General features: G+C 42.6%; 2 protein-coding genes across 2 annotated transcripts; both read right to left on the reverse strand.

Moving 5' to 3' along the window:
• Positions 1–3,671: 3,671 nt before the first annotated feature.
• Positions 3,672–8,560, reverse strand: LOC117649904 (putative nuclease HARBI1). The gene is made up of 8 exons (XM_034393089.1): positions 8,557–8,560; positions 7,643–7,881; positions 7,375–7,571; positions 7,166–7,301; positions 6,856–6,994; positions 5,965–6,284; positions 5,800–5,853; positions 3,672–3,767 (listed from the first exon to the last, which is right to left on the reverse strand). Exons 1-8 carry the CDS (start codon positions 8,558–8,560, stop codon positions 3,672–3,674), a joined length of 1,185 nt encoding a protein of 394 aa, XP_034248980.1.
• Positions 8,561–14,333: 5,773 nt separating this feature from the next.
• On the reverse strand, positions 14,334–15,727 carry LOC117649906. Its single transcript, XM_034393091.1, has 5 exons — positions 15,640–15,727; positions 14,788–14,975; positions 14,528–14,713; positions 14,397–14,461; positions 14,334–14,346 (listed from the first exon to the last, which is right to left on the reverse strand). The coding sequence occupies exons 1-5, from the start codon at positions 15,641–15,643 to the stop codon at positions 14,334–14,336; spliced, it is 456 nt and encodes a 151-aa protein (XP_034248982.1). The 5' UTR covers positions 15,644–15,727.
• Between the last annotated feature and the right edge of the window lie 210 nt (positions 15,728–15,937).

Genomic DNA, 15,937 nt, shown 5'->3' on the forward strand with positions numbered 1-15,937 from the left:
GACTTTTCGTTCTGATTTTGGTCCCAAAATCGATTACTGTCTCTTTCTAAAGTGCTAATATGATTATATGAGCAATTCGTAAGGGTTCAGATGTAAAGGTAAGGTAGGGGTGGTCATTCATTCATAATTTGAAGTCATGTTTTTGCACTCATATTATGTAGTTCGATTTCAGGAATAGTGGGTGGAACTAGTAGAGCCATTTGGAACGCTTCTATTTTTTAACCTTTGACCGATTAGCTTTCTTAGGCATCTCGGGCCATACTTTATTACGCGAAAGTGAATCTTTTATCTTCCTCTACAAGATTACATACGATCACATACATGCATATGAAGGGCAAGTAGTCGTGTCGTATGTACGGTTAGTAAGATACAGGAGCTCAGTGGAAAACTTTGCATTTCAATTGTAGTAAACCGGCGAGCTATGCAGCCATTCGCCAAGTCTAACTCTCTTGTCACATGAAAGAAAATCAATCACAAAACAGTCGTTGACACTAACGTAGGATATGCACATAAAACTAAGTATTAAAGATGTAGCTTTGCCCCATTTTTATGAAATTCGAAGTTTACAAAGCAACCGCTGTAACAATTGGGGAATATCGTTGTTATTGGATTATCTTCAACTTTCAGAAGAGCTCTTCAGCTTCCACCACTCGAACCCTGCGAAATTGGAAGTGTTCAGGGCATAACCACTCTCCCTGGCGTGACGTTTGTATGTCCGAAATTACCCCGTAAAGTAATTTTTTTTTAAGTTTTGAGCCCATATAAACCATACCATTTGACCCAGGTGATTGAAAATTTGACACAGTATGCTCTTAACATGATCGAATCGACATACAATCACTTCATGAACCGGCCATGAACAGTTTCGGCTTGCCAGTCAAAGTTTTTACGCATAAAGTGAATTTAGGTAAAAATGGTTATATACAAAAACCACTCTTTCTCCTGAAGTTTGCCCCAGATTTGGCCTCCGGGTGATTGATCAGATGGTTTTAAGTGTAGTCGATGCGATGCGCGCAACGGCACAAGCCTCCAAGTTGGCCGTTAGATGGGAGCATCATCGCCATGCTTCCGGGGAGAGTTGTCCGAAATTACACCGAGTGTCCGAAATTACCCCGTTTCACGGTATGGACCAAAGTGCATGCTGGTGGTGAGTAAAGCAACAAAATCTTGCATTTGTTAAACACTGTTTCCTTTTAAGTAATTCTTCTGTACTTTTCAGGCAGCAAGGATGTTCCCGAATTGGAAGAAAAGCTGAGCATCATTACGGCCTTGGGGCTAGATATTAAAGAGGCGCTTCACCTTGCAACAGAGATGAATTGGGACTTTGAGGAGGCTACTCAAAACCTTAATTGAGGATAGATTTTGTCTTTAACCTTGTTCCTTAGTCCTCTTTTTAAAACCTTTTAGTTGAAAATAAATCTTGTCTTGAACCTTATTGTTTTTTTTTTATTATCTGTCAGTCCATTACCAGTCAAAGTTCTATGATGTCTCTCTCGATCCTTCATGAACTGTATACTAACTAAATCTAGATTCACTACCGGAAGGGGGGGGGGGTTGCATTTTTTAAGAGGGGAATCTCCCACTTGTAGTGGTTATTTTCATCAGTTTTCCCCTGAGGGATTTTGAGGACACATATTCTGTCACCACCCATATAAAGAACATAAAGTATTAGGGTGCTCCTTTTGTCTACTAGTCAAGGGCCTTGATAAAATTTCGGATAAAGAGCTCTTTCCGCTCAATAAATTGATAAAAAGACTGAAATGTAGTTGTGTGTACTCCAATGTTAATATGTACTTACATTCTATGAAAAAAAATTATTGTAATATTTCGTTATATTTAATATTTGTAATATTTCTGTAAAATGTTTTAAGATTCTACGAATTTCTATTCGAATATAACAGTACTTGTCACAAACGTGACATGTCCCTGCATCTCTGGAAACTTATTTCAAAACCCTTCCACCATCATGTGTCTGTGCACCGTTGCCGAATTCCCGGGGCCGGCGAGGTCGTGCCTTCGCGATCCCGGAGGACCCCAGGGCGGTCGCCGGCCTGGCCCGGCGTGGACCCGAGGGAGGACCGCCCTGGCGGCTCGCTCGCTTGCGGGGGCGGATCCGGGGCCATTCCCTCCCCTGGGACGACACGACACCTGGATAGGAGGGCGTCCCTGGCCAGGTGTCATCTGAGGGAAGGATTCCAAGTCCCGGGCCGGCGGGCTCGTGCCCTCGCGATCCCGGTGCGCAGAAACCCATTCCTATAAAAAAACTGTCCTTCATCTTTATCCCGCGTGGTGGGGGTGTTTACCCCCTAGCGCCCCATGCCCCGCAGGGGTAGGAGGGTCGTTCAAAAGTGGCCTCGGAAAGAAAAAGACGCCGAAACCACCCCTGAAATTTTTGCAGTCAATCCGATGCACCGCACCCTCAGAATTTTATGCCACTCCCCGTTTGAGGTGTTTGAGGTCTTAGAGGGCCTACTGTAAATGTTTATGTCACTGACAAGTCGTTATCACTTCTGCAAAGCCTCGTTGATTTTGGGCGGTGAAAAGGAACTAGGGCTCATTGTCATAGATGAAGTTCAGCGAGGGTCTGTGCTTGAGACTTTCCTATCAATGGCTTCAGGTCTTACCAGGGGGAGGTTTGTAATTTTGACTACACCCAAAAATGAAAGGCGGTACAAATGTATCAAAAAAGGCGGTATTGAATTTACCGCCTTTTACGTGCCATCATTACCGCCAATCAAAGGCGGTACTTTCATTTACCGCCACAACTATTCCATCAGTGCTGAGTCCATAATTGAGGGTTATTAAAACATTGCATCAGTACCGCCAGTCATAGGGAGTACCTAAATTACCGCCAAACACAAGCCATCAATACCGCTCATCAAAAGGCGGTTGTTTGATTTACCGCCTACACTGTACCATTGTGAACAGATTTAAATGTCTCGCTGAATCCAAAATTGTTAATATATCTTAGGTATTGTGTGGATAGCAGACTTTTCTAATTGCCCGTGAAGGTTGTCAGACCCACTGGGGACTCTTAAGAGAAACGATTGTTGTGACGCTCATAAACTAAGAGGTCCATACTTGCATAGCATAGCAGCAGTCATTCAGTTTTCTTGAAGTCAGATGTACTCACATGAATCATGATTGAGTGCACAGCAGTGAAACTGCTGCTCAGAAGATAAATATGGCAAACAGGTTGAGTCATCCAAAGTAGATAGCATCAAATCTTGTAGCTTTCTGCACTGGTAAACTGGGCTTGGTGGAGCACAGATGTGTTAAGTGTGTATATAAACTTATGAAGTTTTGACAGTTTTCTCATTTTACACGCACTTTCACCGTAGCTTGGATGGTAGCAAACAATCTTCGCCCACGCACGACACAGTTGGCAAAAGGTCTCTATCTCACAAAACTAGAGGAAACTTGATTATATGTATGGATATTGGACAAAAACACGAACCGGCGGCGGCCCTTTGTTTATGATTTTCAGGTTAGTTCTGCTTTTGTTTTTGTAGGCCTCTAACTGCGAATACTGCCTATATCCTGCGTACAGCCGACCCGTAACTGCCCATAACAATATCAGATATTCGCAGTCACTCGTCGCGTCAACAAAACAAGTTGCAGATGGTTGCAGAAAGAAAATGGCCGCCTGTAGCTGTGCATGCATATCAATATTATTCAGTTTCTTCTAGTTTTGGGCAATGACGTCTAGCACCAACGGGGTCGAGTGTGGGCGAGGGTTGTTCTTTACCATGGAAGCAACTGTGAAACTGAGAGTGAAGTGGATACACTGTCAAAATTTTATAGAAGTTCATCAACACAGTCTGTGGTCTGAGCTCCAGTGCTCTGGGCCCAGTTTAACAGTGTACAATGCTACATGTCTGAATACTAGCTTTATGACTTAACTCAACATTTCTGCTAATTTCATCAAAGAAGCAGTGCCACAGTGATTAATGTGAGTACATCTGACTTCAGGAAACTGAATGTTAGCGGCTCCGCTAAGTGAACAAGGACCTCTTAGTTTAAAAACGGAAACAAAATTTACTGCTTGCAATGAGCGGTAATTATAATTCTTGCTTGCAGTGTGGTACAACCTTATGGTTTAGAGCGGCCATCCTCTTCTGGTGGTATAAAGATTCCCCTCCTGAAAAGGCGGTACAGAATATTCTTTCTGCATTGGCGGTATAAATTATTACCGCCATTTAAGACCCGTACATTATTTTTTCTCCAGACCTGCATTTGTACCGCCTTTTTGGGGCAGTTGAAAAAGTACCGCCTTCCCAAAGGCGGTAAAATTTGGATTCCGCCTTTGCAAGTTTACCGCTCTCAATTGTGGTAATTTTACCGCCTTTCAATTTTGTGTGTAGAAGCACGCAGTGTGTTTTAAATATTTTGGTTTTTGGTTTTTTCTGTCTGATATTTTGAACTATTGTGCATTCCTATCTTATCATTTCAGTGAACTAGGTATCTGTTTATGTCTCTCGTGAGTGAAGTGTCTGTAAGTGACAGCTGGGGCACTCGGCCCTACAGCACCCTAACGCGACTCGCCGTAGCATGCTGCGAACACCAACAGGGCCATCTCCACTTCCACGGCGAAGACCAGGCTGGCGGCGGCAGGGCTTCACGGCAGCACGCCCAGGAAGGCCCCCATCTTGACGCGCCGCTACCGAGCTGCAGGCCGCCGGTACGAGATGTGCAGTGGCGTGTCTAATTAAGCGGCGCTTTCGGGAGGGAGCGAGGGAACGAGAGCGGGAGAGCGCGAGAATAGCGTTGCGAGAGCCGCAAAAGAGGGGGAAGGGGGTTGCTCGGCGCATGCGCAGGGGTAAGCGGCGCACTGCCAGGTGTTCTGAGTAGAGACTCAGAAGGGCTTATGTTCTAAGTGTAACTTGAAGGTTCGCGCCATGTGGACCAGGTTGCCATACTTGGTGCCACGTCATGTAGACTGTCAACTGTTGTCCTTTGTCTCCTGCTTGTGTGTGGGGACTGCTGTATTCCCCCTTGCACTCATAGAGAGTTAAGTCGTATCAGTATACCGAGTGGTCCTTTCGTACTTATTTTACCTTGAACCAAACCATGATTAGAACATGGCGCAGTCGGTAGGACTCGAACGGTGTTCTGAGTAGAGACTCAGAAGGGCTTATGTTCTAAGTGTAACTTGAAGGTTCGCGCCATGTGGACCAGGTTGCCATACTTGGTGCCACGTCATGTAGACTGTCAACTGTTGTCCTTTGTCTCCTGCTTGTGTGTGGGGACTGCTGTATTCCCCCTTGCACTCATAGAGAGTAAAGTCGTATCAGTATACCGAGTGGTCCTTTCGTACTTATTTTACCTTGAACCAAACCATGATTAGAACACCAGGCCCACTCCAACACCTGTAGACCGATTCCGCAGATCGTTCAGAGGGGCTTGAGATGGAGTTGAGCGGTGTTCTGGCCCCTGCTCGGGTCGGCACGGGCGCTTCGGGCGTGGTAGTGATCGGGTTCGGTCGACGAGCGACTGGCGATGGCTGCTACAGGTGGCGCTGCGGCCAGGGTTCTACGAGCGTTCGTTTGTTTTGTTGTTAGTGACGATTAAGTGATGGGTCAGCTAGGTGCAGACGTCAGAAATATGTCTTTTGAAGGATGGTGATATTGACAATGTGAGTACGGTATATTACCTCAGGACCTTCAATATGTCTCATATATGTTGTCATTTTAACAATTAGGATTAAAGAAAATTGACAGTTACTGTGAATTTTACTTAGCTCAATTAAATAAAAGCATAGTTAACATGCCACAGGTTTGAAAGAAAGCTATTACATACTTTAGGGGCACTAATTTTAAGAATTGCCAAAAAGACTGTTTCAACACATTTATCCTATGCAATATATTAGTGCAAGACATTTACAATATTGTTTATGTGCCCCCTGTTGTTGGCAAAATTGATTAAGTACTGCATTTCTTGCATACCTAGTTCTTAAACATTTACTGGAAGTACGTTGGGGGGCTCATTGTCTATGTAAATGTCATTTTCATACAAAGGAGGCGGGTTTGGAATTCGCCTGTCAATGCAGAAGTTGTGCAGCACACAACAAGCATTAACAATTTGTCCAGCATAACCTGCATCCCTGTAGTTGATGCAACGGTCAATGCTGAGCACCCTCCATCTGCCTTTCAAGACTCCGATGCATCGTTCAACACAGTTTCTGCAGCGGCAGTGAAGTCTCGTGTAGCGAAATTCAGGAGTCCCAGGCGGAGCATGAGGTAATGGTACATGCAACCAAGGTGCTGTGTGGTAGCCTGAATCCCCTGCAAGCAAAGGAAACATGTTTCATAAGTAAAAATCATGAACAAGAACGTGGATAATTTTTCTTATCACAACTTAATATTTATTCTGCATTAAAGCTTGAATTCTTAAAATGTTGGGCGCAAAATGGGAAACATGAAATTCTGTACAGTGCAGGCAGATGCCATTGACATGATGAGACAATTCTCACATAGCTACCCCCAATTTCAATAAAAATAAGGAGATAAATTTGTAGAGAAATGCAAATGGTCTTCCCTGCACAACAAAGAACAGAGAATGTAACCAAAACATGTCCACCACTACATGCAAGGAAAACCTAGTCCATTTCCTTAAGGGAATCAGAATAAAAGTGAAGATATGCCACGGAATTGACATTTACTACTTATTGTTTTTAAAGGGGTCTACAAAACTTAACAGCAACAACATCCAAAAATAAATAAATTGTCTGCATTAAGTGTAACGGACTTTTCCCTTTCACAATCTATTGAAAACAATCCCCAAGGTGTGATAAAATGTTAGCTGTAACTAAACATCCAATAAAAGACCTGCCTTAATTTTTACAACAGTACTCACCTAACAACCAGCAACGATCCTCCCAATACGCTTGCTCAACAACTTCCCGAGCAGTTGAAGCCTCCCAAATTTGTCGGTCAGTGACACTGCCTTGGAAGCGAGCGTCCACATTTAGAATTCTCAGGTCTGCATCACAAATCTGCACATACAATCCAAAAAAAGCAAATCAGAAACATCCAATTTAAGATCTGATTTTCATATTTAGTCTTGTAAATTTGACAACCAATTTTAAAGACTACATTTGATCTGTAAGTGGTTAATTTGATAACCAAAATGTCTGTGAATTTCCCTTACAAAAGCAAATACATACTATCTGGTTGTTTATTGCAAGAAATCCTTTTCTGCAGAAGTGAGCCTGTCTCTCACGGTCATGAGGAAGGTAAGACAGTCTAACAAAGAAGCCATCCATGATTCCAAGAACTCGAGGCAAGCCTAACTGCTCATTTCTGAAAACACATAATTATTCGTTACTTAATGGCCAACAAATAATAAGATGAAAGCCACAAAATTGATAATCACCTTTGTATTATCGGCCTTCTTTCCTCTCTTGTAAGGGGAAATCTAATGAAACGATTCAGTATTTGAGGATGGTTTAAAGCATTTGTTATTTCCTTAATCGACCTGCTAACAGTAGTTTGACCAACAGCACAGTCAATTGACCTCCCCATCATACGCTGGTAGGAACCCATTCCATAGAAAGAAAGTGCAATCAAAAGCTGTGACAAAATGAAAATTGTTCTAGCACCTGACATCAACAAATGTGACACAGCAGAGGCAGTCAACTAACCTTTCTGAACAAAGGCACCTGCTGAGGGCTAGTATGCCTAGGTACAAATGGGCGTATTATGTTACACAGTTCCACTGCTTCATCTGGTGGCATTCGATAGAGTTTTACAAATTCAGGAATGCTAAGGTTGAGAGGGTCATTCACGTCTCGGATGCGAAGCCGCTCATGAATCTGGTGATTTACACGTCGTCTATGTTCAAGCACAACATCTTGTGGACGGTCGCCAAAGTAATTGAAATCTGGAAGCAAACAAAACCAGTATACAACACATTAACCTAAATTGATGATGGCGCTAATTTACAAACAAGGTAGGTTTACGCCAGACCGCGTCTTGTCGTAACAGGCTTCGCGATGTCTCGCGGCCTGTTCCTCCAATCCGCGCCTGGCGTACCTACCTTGGCCTGCGGCGCTAGCCTGCCTTCAGCAGGCATTGGCTTGTCCATCGTCGGTTACTTCTTACGTGTTGCATGCTGGGGGGCTCCGCCCCCCAGACCCCCCTTAATTCTAGATAGAGTTGCTTCATCTACAGATAACACAATCTTGACCCTTGTCACTTTTTTACTTGTCGAAGCTGGGGGGCTCCGCCCCCCAGACCCCCCTTTCTTCAAGACATAGGTGATCTACCTGCAGAAAACTCGATTTTTCGCCGTTTTTTAGGTGTTTTTCGGCTATAAAAACTGAACCAGTTGAGCTAGGATGGTGAAATTTCGCGTGTGCCGAGCCAAGAACATACCTAATAAGCCTGCAAAATCTCAGCCAGATCGGCCGAGCCGTTCAGGAGGAGTAGTGTACACACACCCACAGACAGACAGACAGACGGACGGACAGACAGACAAAACTTTTCAACCGCACTGGAGTAACAGGCTTCGCTATCGCTCAGCCAATTAGAATGACCAAACACCCCATCTCCTCACCCATAACGGGTGCTTTCCGTTGGCAGGACAAGGTAATGGATTAACTTCGCGCTTCAAGATATAAACAATAGTCAACTGCGATAAAATACTACCAATTCAACAAATACATTATCATGAATAACAAGAACAAACAGACGAATTCACATATGAGAAATTGTTGTAGCCGTGCAATGAGTGCAGTATTGGCAGCTCTACAGGACTCTACAGTGCCAGCATCTGGGCCAAAAAAATATAAATATGGCGGTTAAACACAACGGGGACTCACTCATACCCATTACAAGGTAGGTTTCCGCCAGACCGCGTCTTGTCGTAACAGGCTTCGCGATGTCTCGCGGCCTGTTCCTCCAATCCGCGCCTGGCGTACCTACCTTGGCCTGCGGCGCTAGCCTGCCTTCGGCAGGCATTGGCTTGTCCGTCGGCGGTTACTTGTCGCATGCTGGGGGGCTCGGCCCCCCCAGACCCCCCTTTATTATAGATAGAGTTGCTTCATCTACAGATAACACGTTCTTGACCCTTGTAACTTTTTAACTTGACGGGGCAGGGGGGCTCCGCCCCCCCAGACCCCCCTTTCTTCACGACAGAAGTGATCCGCCTGCAGAAAACTCGATTTTTCGCCGTTTTTTAGGTGTTTTTCGGCTATAAAAACTGAACCAGTTGAGCTAGGATGGTGAAATTTCGCGTGTGCCGAGCCAAGAACATACCTAATAAGCCTGCAAAATCTCAGCCAGATCGGCCCAGCCGTTCAGGAGGAGTAGTGTACACACACAGACAGACAGACAGACAGACAGACAGACAAAACTTTTCAACCGCTCTGAAGTAACAGGCTTCGCTATCGCTCAGCCAACAATTTCTTAAAATGACTTAATTCTTGAACGAGGCAGCCGTTTGAACCAATGACGTCATGTATTGGTTTGTTAATTATCGCTTCAACACTTTTTAAAAGAACTACCATAAGTTGGTATGAAAGCATTCCCCACACGGGTTCTCTTTCCCGCCTCGTGCCCGAAGTGCCACGAACTTCATCCAAACGGCTCTGAGGCCTAAACCTTTTTTTTTTCTTCTGAAGTCTATCTATCTACACACCCCTGGCTCACTACACTAATCACTGTCAATCAGGATATTAAAGAAATTTAGAAACTCAAACCAACAATAAGTATATATAACTATAATTCAGGAATGACACAACGTTTTGACATTGGAATGAGGTGAATAATCAATCAAATACTCCGTAAGCGCAGTGAAAAATATTATATTGGTACCGTATTAGAGTGTGAAGAAAAGGAACATTGAAAGAATGCACAAAACTGAGGGATACTTAAGTAGGTAATCAGTACACAAATACAAGTCAAACAAGTAGTATCAAAATTATGGGAGGTCAAAATCAGACTCTCCTGTTAAATGAAGTAAAAGGCAGTCAAAGCAGACAAACATAACTGCCACAACAGAATCAAAACTTATCAATAAAATGAACAGTGAAACAAAAAACAATAAATGGCACAGCTCACAGGATTTACATTATGATTCTAATGAAGACTGGAACTTCACCGCTCACTAATGCACAGCACAAGCTGCAACTCAGATTCTTCTGACAGAAACACTGCAGTACTAATTTTTTTCACAAACCTGACCACTTCGAGTAATTCCTATTTTGTCAAACAGTGAAATCAAACACTTATCAAAATAATGGGAGGTCACAGTCAGACACTCCTATTAGGAACTGAAAGTCAGTCAAAGCAGACAACTTCAAATATTATTTCAACACACAACGATTCAAAGGAGGTCTCACTCTGGCACTCACTTAAATCCTACGAACTAAAAGTCAGTCAAAGCAGACAAACAACTGCCACAACAGAATCAAAACTTGTGAATAAAATGAACAATGAAACAAAAAACGAAAAAATGGCACAACTCACAGGATTTCACATTATGATTCAAATGAATTCTGACACTTCACCGCTCACTAATGCACAGCACAAGGTGCAACTCAGATTCTTTCGACTAAAAAAAATCCGTAGTAATTTTTTTACAAACCTGACCACTAAATAATTCCTTCATGAATAATATATTGCGTCAAACAATGAAATCGAACATTTATCAAAATAATGGGAGGTCACAGTCAGACACTCCTGTGAAAGGAACTGAAAGTCAGTCAAAGCGACTGCAAATATAAATTCAACACACGATGATTGAAAGGAGATCTCACTCAAGACCCTCACTTGTATCCAAGGGACTAAAAGTCAGTCAAACAACTGCCACAACACAATCAAAACTTGTCAATAAAATGAACAATGAAACAAAAAACTACCCTTGCAAAAAGGAAAAATATATGGAAAATATGTGTCAGTATATGACTCCATATATGTTTCATGCATTGTCAATATAATTGTATCTTGCTCAATATATTGCAAATTATCTTGCGCAATACGTGGTTTATAGATGGGGGTATATATTGGTGCCCGTTAATATATACTGCATATATTTCCCCATATAATATTATCTTCGCGAAATATATGTTTCAATATCTGACACGGTCCCCGTCTTGGGATGGGGCAGGGTGAGGAGGGCAGACTTTTCACGTAACTTTTCTCAAAATCTTGGCACTGGATGTTGAAAGGTGGCTATATTTCTCAACATGATTTTATATTGTAAAATATATTGACGCCATATATTGAGCAGGGGAAAGGTTCTTTTCCATGCGTTTAAGTCTCCAAGAAATTTTGAGAAATCCTGTTTAACAAGTGAACTGGAACAGTTCGGAAATTTTAAACGTCTTTTTTGGGCGTAGCGCGAAAAGTTCTTCGAAGAGACCACGGTACGACCACAATTGGATGTCCTCTGAAGGCGAAGTTTACATTCTTTTATAAGAGTAAACGAAGTCTCTGAGTCGTTAGACTCTATGGTGTATTCACACTACATATTGCCTACATATAGACCAATGTATGAAATTTATATATTTGCCACATATTTTTTATATCGGAAAAGTATCTTGCTAAATTATCTTTTCCACATATGTCATCAATACATGTTGGGCCATATATTTTGTCCATACAGTGCCCATATATTTTCCATTTTGCAAGGGTAAAAGATGGCACACCTCACAGGATTCACAATTTGATCCAAATGAAAGCTGGAACTTCACCACTCACTAATTCACAGCACAAAGTGCAACTCCAATTCTAACGCGAGCAACAAGAAAACAGCAGTTACTTTTCAAGCGCCCAGATCGCTTCCAGTAATTCCCTCAAGATGATTTTATTTTGTATGATGAGGTCATTCAGATCCTCTTGAGGAGCTGAAGTAGTGGGACCTAAAACAAGCACAGTAGATATTAAAAAATTCTGCATTACAGAAAGTAATAGGAACTAAAAAATCAGTTGAACTGCAAATTTACCTTCTTCATCATTAAAATCGTCACAGAGTCGCCTATGGTGGCGCCCAAAGTTTCGCCTCTTGTAAGATGGAGTGAGGCTCGAATCCCTTGGTGGGGTGTGGAAAACTGGTTTCAAGGGGGACTGCAAAAGAAAAAAAAACGTGACATTATTTTTTCAAGGGAAAGTATTTGAAAAATTTGTGTAACTTGTAAGATACGCTTACAAGGTCAACGAGCTTCATAGAATACTCACATCATCAATGGTGACCACTTCATAGTCACATAGGGGTTTTTATATATATATATATATATATATATAAAATATATATATATAAAATATATATATATATATATATATATATATATATATATATATTGATTGAACGCATAATTATACCAACAAGGGATAACGAAAATGTAACGTGTCTTACCAGTGGACCCGCAGCACCTGCTCCAAAATCCATAGGCTCAACTTTGACAACCTGCAATAATAGCACAACTGAAATGAGTAAACATTGACACCACATTTCATCACCAGACAAAAAACAAAAATGTTACAAATACCGAAGGTGCAGCAGCTTCATCAGAGTCCACGGTGGGCTCTTCCTTCACAACCTGTCATTAAACAAAGACAAAAATAAGTACGCATATCACACATCTCAACCACAGTCAGGAAAAATGAACTCATCTCACCCCAGGCTCTACTCCCAGTTCCTCCCCATGACACTGGGCCTCCTCAACATCCTGCAGAAATGGGACAACTTATTAAAAATACATCATTGCAAAGTTGAAGTTCAGTCCTTATTTAAGGCCAGGGACAGGTGAAAAAATGAAGAAGTTTGGTGAAATTGAATGAAATGAGTTCTGGGTGGAAAATGGTCCTTTGGACCTTCCTCTTTCAGGATCTGTCGGGACTTCGACTATCCGGGACCTGGAAGTGCTTAAAATACATCTTTTTGCACACTCCTGCATTTACGACACTTTAGTAAAATTGTCCGTTTTGCCATCAAGGGGGGGGGGGGGGGGGTTCTAGCGAAAATCTTGCCATTTTCAAAATGAACCCCACTGTCATAATTTGTTGGGAATATGAAATCATACTTCAAAGAGACTAAGATTTGATTTTTGAAGGCATATGCTAGGTCTTGAACCCAGTCGAATTGTCTTTTTTGGACTGTTTTGGCTTTATTTAGCCGTATCTTGAACAATCCTCTTGCGCATACTATTTTGACGTAAAAGGCTTATCTTCACATTTTGCACTTCTTCGATTCATTTTAAAAAGATTCCAGCATGCCTAGTTCAAAATTTCCATTATATTAGTAATCACATGCTTTTTTCATCTAAGAAGTCACTAAAACTTGTCTATTTTGTACATTGTTGATCAATTTAAGTGAAATGCATGCTTTAGAAGCTTGCCAATGATAATGTAATGGACATTTTCAGTTGTGCATGCTGGGATCTTTTAAAAATGAATCGAAGAAGTGAAAAATATCCAGGTCAACCTTTTACGACAAAATAGTATGCGCAAGGAGATTTTTTTGGCTGAAAATCCATTAAAATCTGTCACCAAACTTTAAACGCCCTTTTCTCCGAAGACATTTTTTTAACATTTGAATGGTCCTGTGCGCATACAGTTTGAAGTGTCGTCAATGATATTTTTTCCACTGACTCAGTAGGTTATTGCGAGGAAACGCAAGTGACAGTTTTTGTATATTCCACCCCAGAAGTATGGTTTTGGATATCGGTTTTTACAAAAAAAGGGAAAATCTTTGGTTTTTGAAAAATGTCAAAATTGAAAAGTTGGTATTTTGCTATCAGTGCCGGAAACTAAAATCTGTCACTTGCGTTTGTTCTTTGGACTTAGACGAACAAAAAAATATGTCGGTCAGGTCAATAACCCAAAATGGGAAACGCACAGGAATTTTTTAACAAACACTTAAAAAATTATAAAAAAGCCTGTATCTCAGGAACCGCTTGATATTATGGGATGGGATGTTGGGTGAAATAGTTTATCATCAAGAGTAAGATTTTGACAGAAAATAAGAAGTTTTGGACCAGCAGTTTCTGAGATCATTTTTTCACCTGTCCCTGGCCCTAATCTGATCATCTTACCACAAGGCCCGCAACAGCAGGTTGAGCAAAACCGTTCTGGAATGGCTGCCAAAGGAATGCAAAATTATCCACATCATAATCTTCAATAATGTTCTGAAAACATAGGAACAGAGTAAAAATTGACGAACCACCACACTTTTAAAATATTACAGACAGGTTTAAACTGTACCTGTGGTCCATTTCATTTGGTCCTGCTGCTGGCATCATGACAGGAGGTTCACCAACAGGTGCTTGCAGTGCACCTTCCGCAGCTGCCTCAGCATCATTAGGGCCTGCTGCTGGCATCATGACAGGAGGTTCACCAACAGGTGCTGGCAGTGCACCTTCCCCAGCTGCCTCAGCTACTACATTAGGGCCAGGCCCTTCTTCGCCCAGGACTAGATGGACCACATTTTGCTGGGCTGCAGCAGCAATATTCAACTGTATCTGATCAAAACACCGAAGTCAGTCAAAGAGAAGCAAAATGACAATGAAGTATAATGTCGAACGTACCTGCAGAGGGTTGGGGCAGTTGCTGCCAACTGCAGCCCTGGTGCCAGTCATACTTAAGACTTGCTCATAAAGGGGGGAAAGGCCAAGGCCAACAAATTCTGCAAGTGGGCCTCCCCCTGTTCCAGCTCGGTATTTAGCCAGCAGGCGGAAGGCTTCCCTTGCTCTGCCCCTTAGACTTATCCAGGTCTGTAATTGAGAATGTAATGTAAAACACCAGGCTTAGATGAATTTCATACAAATAATGTAATGACTTATCATACAGATTTCCACTTCTCTCCGTCCCGCTGTACTGGGGCGTTAGGCATCGCATTGAGAATCTGAGCGATTTCATCCCACCTCCTGCGCACTCTTACTACACCCAACGGTCCTTTAAACTCTCCATGAACCAGCTCTGCGTCATTGGCAATAAGCCCAAGGAGGGCCGTCCACTGCTGTGGAGAGGGACGAGCTGCTGACAAAATCATTCAAACACATAAATAAATGTGGAAACAGACAATACCATATGCAGAAGTTGTTTCAGCGCATAATGACGACACTCGCGAAATTTGATGTTACATGTGTTCAGCGAATTGAGGACGAGGTGCCAGGCACGAAAGCCACGAATAGCACACCCAAAACGAAATAATCAAACATGGAAAACAAGGGAAGATAGGACACAACTGAAAACTTTGCCAGGGGCACGATTCGAGACTCTGCTACAAACAAACCTTGAAAACTAAAAAAACCTTCGATAAAATAACACTGGACAAACCGTCTTCCGGCAAAAGACAGTAAAATGTAAAAAAATTAAGTTACGGTTCAGCTTTTACCGAGGCATGCCATGCGAGGCCAGAGCGTCAGGGTGAGGTTAAAGACTAGGCTCAGAGTCGAAAGGCAAATTGACAAGTGCCTCCCTCATCGCAAGGTAAGCTACATTGGCAATAATGTTGAGCAAACTAAGGTAACAATTACAACAGTAGGGCGAGTCTTTTCTCCGACCACCGGCCCGACGGCAGCGGGCAGCGGGATGGATCTCAAGCGGAATCCCGAACCTACCAAATAAAACCCAAAACGGAAATAATAAAGATTCCGCAAACGAAATCACGCCACTCGAATGCCAGTGATAAACTTACCCATTGTAAAGATGTTAATAAGAATATTGTGAAGATTAGATCAGATAAGATCAGACTCTGCGTCGAAACGTGCAACGGCTAACGGCTGCTAACGGCCAACTGTGGCTCTCGCTTTCTGTGATCTGCGCAGGCGCAACGGCGCAACGCCCAACAACAAAACAAACGAACGCTCGTAGAACCCTGGCCGCAGCGCCACCTGTAGCAGCCATCGCCAGTCGCTCGTCGACCGAACCCGATCACTACCACGCCCGAAGCGCCCGTGCCGACCCGAGCAGGGGCCAGAACACCACTCCACTCC

The sequence above is a fragment of the Thrips palmi genome, unplaced genomic scaffold (assembly GCF_012932325.1).
Source record: "Thrips palmi isolate BJ-2018 unplaced genomic scaffold, TpBJ-2018v1 HiC_scaffold_4, whole genome shotgun sequence".
In the NCBI taxonomy this organism is placed as follows: Eukaryota; Metazoa; Arthropoda; class Insecta; order Thysanoptera; family Thripidae; genus Thrips; species Thrips palmi.

Excerpts from the sequence above, each read along its gene's own strand:
- LOC117649906 (XM_034393091.1), bottom strand. Across the intron at positions 14,714-14,787 it reads ACGGAGAGAAGTGGAAATCT|ACCTGGATAAGTCTAAGGGG; the intron begins GTATGATAAGTC and ends TCTCAATTACAG. Across the intron at positions 14,462-14,527 it reads ACTGCCCCAACCCTCTGCAG|ATACAGTTGAATATTGCTGC; the intron begins GTACGTTCGACA and ends TGTTTTGATCAG.
- LOC117649904 (XM_034393089.1), bottom strand. Across the intron at positions 6,995-7,165 it reads TTGCAATAAACAACCAGATA|ATTTGTGATGCAGACCTGAG; the intron begins GTATGTATTTGC and ends TTGTATGTGCAG. Across the intron at positions 5,854-5,964 it reads AGCCCCCCAACGTACTTCCA|GATAAATGTGTTGAAACAGT; the intron begins GTAAATGTTTAA and ends TATATTGCATAG.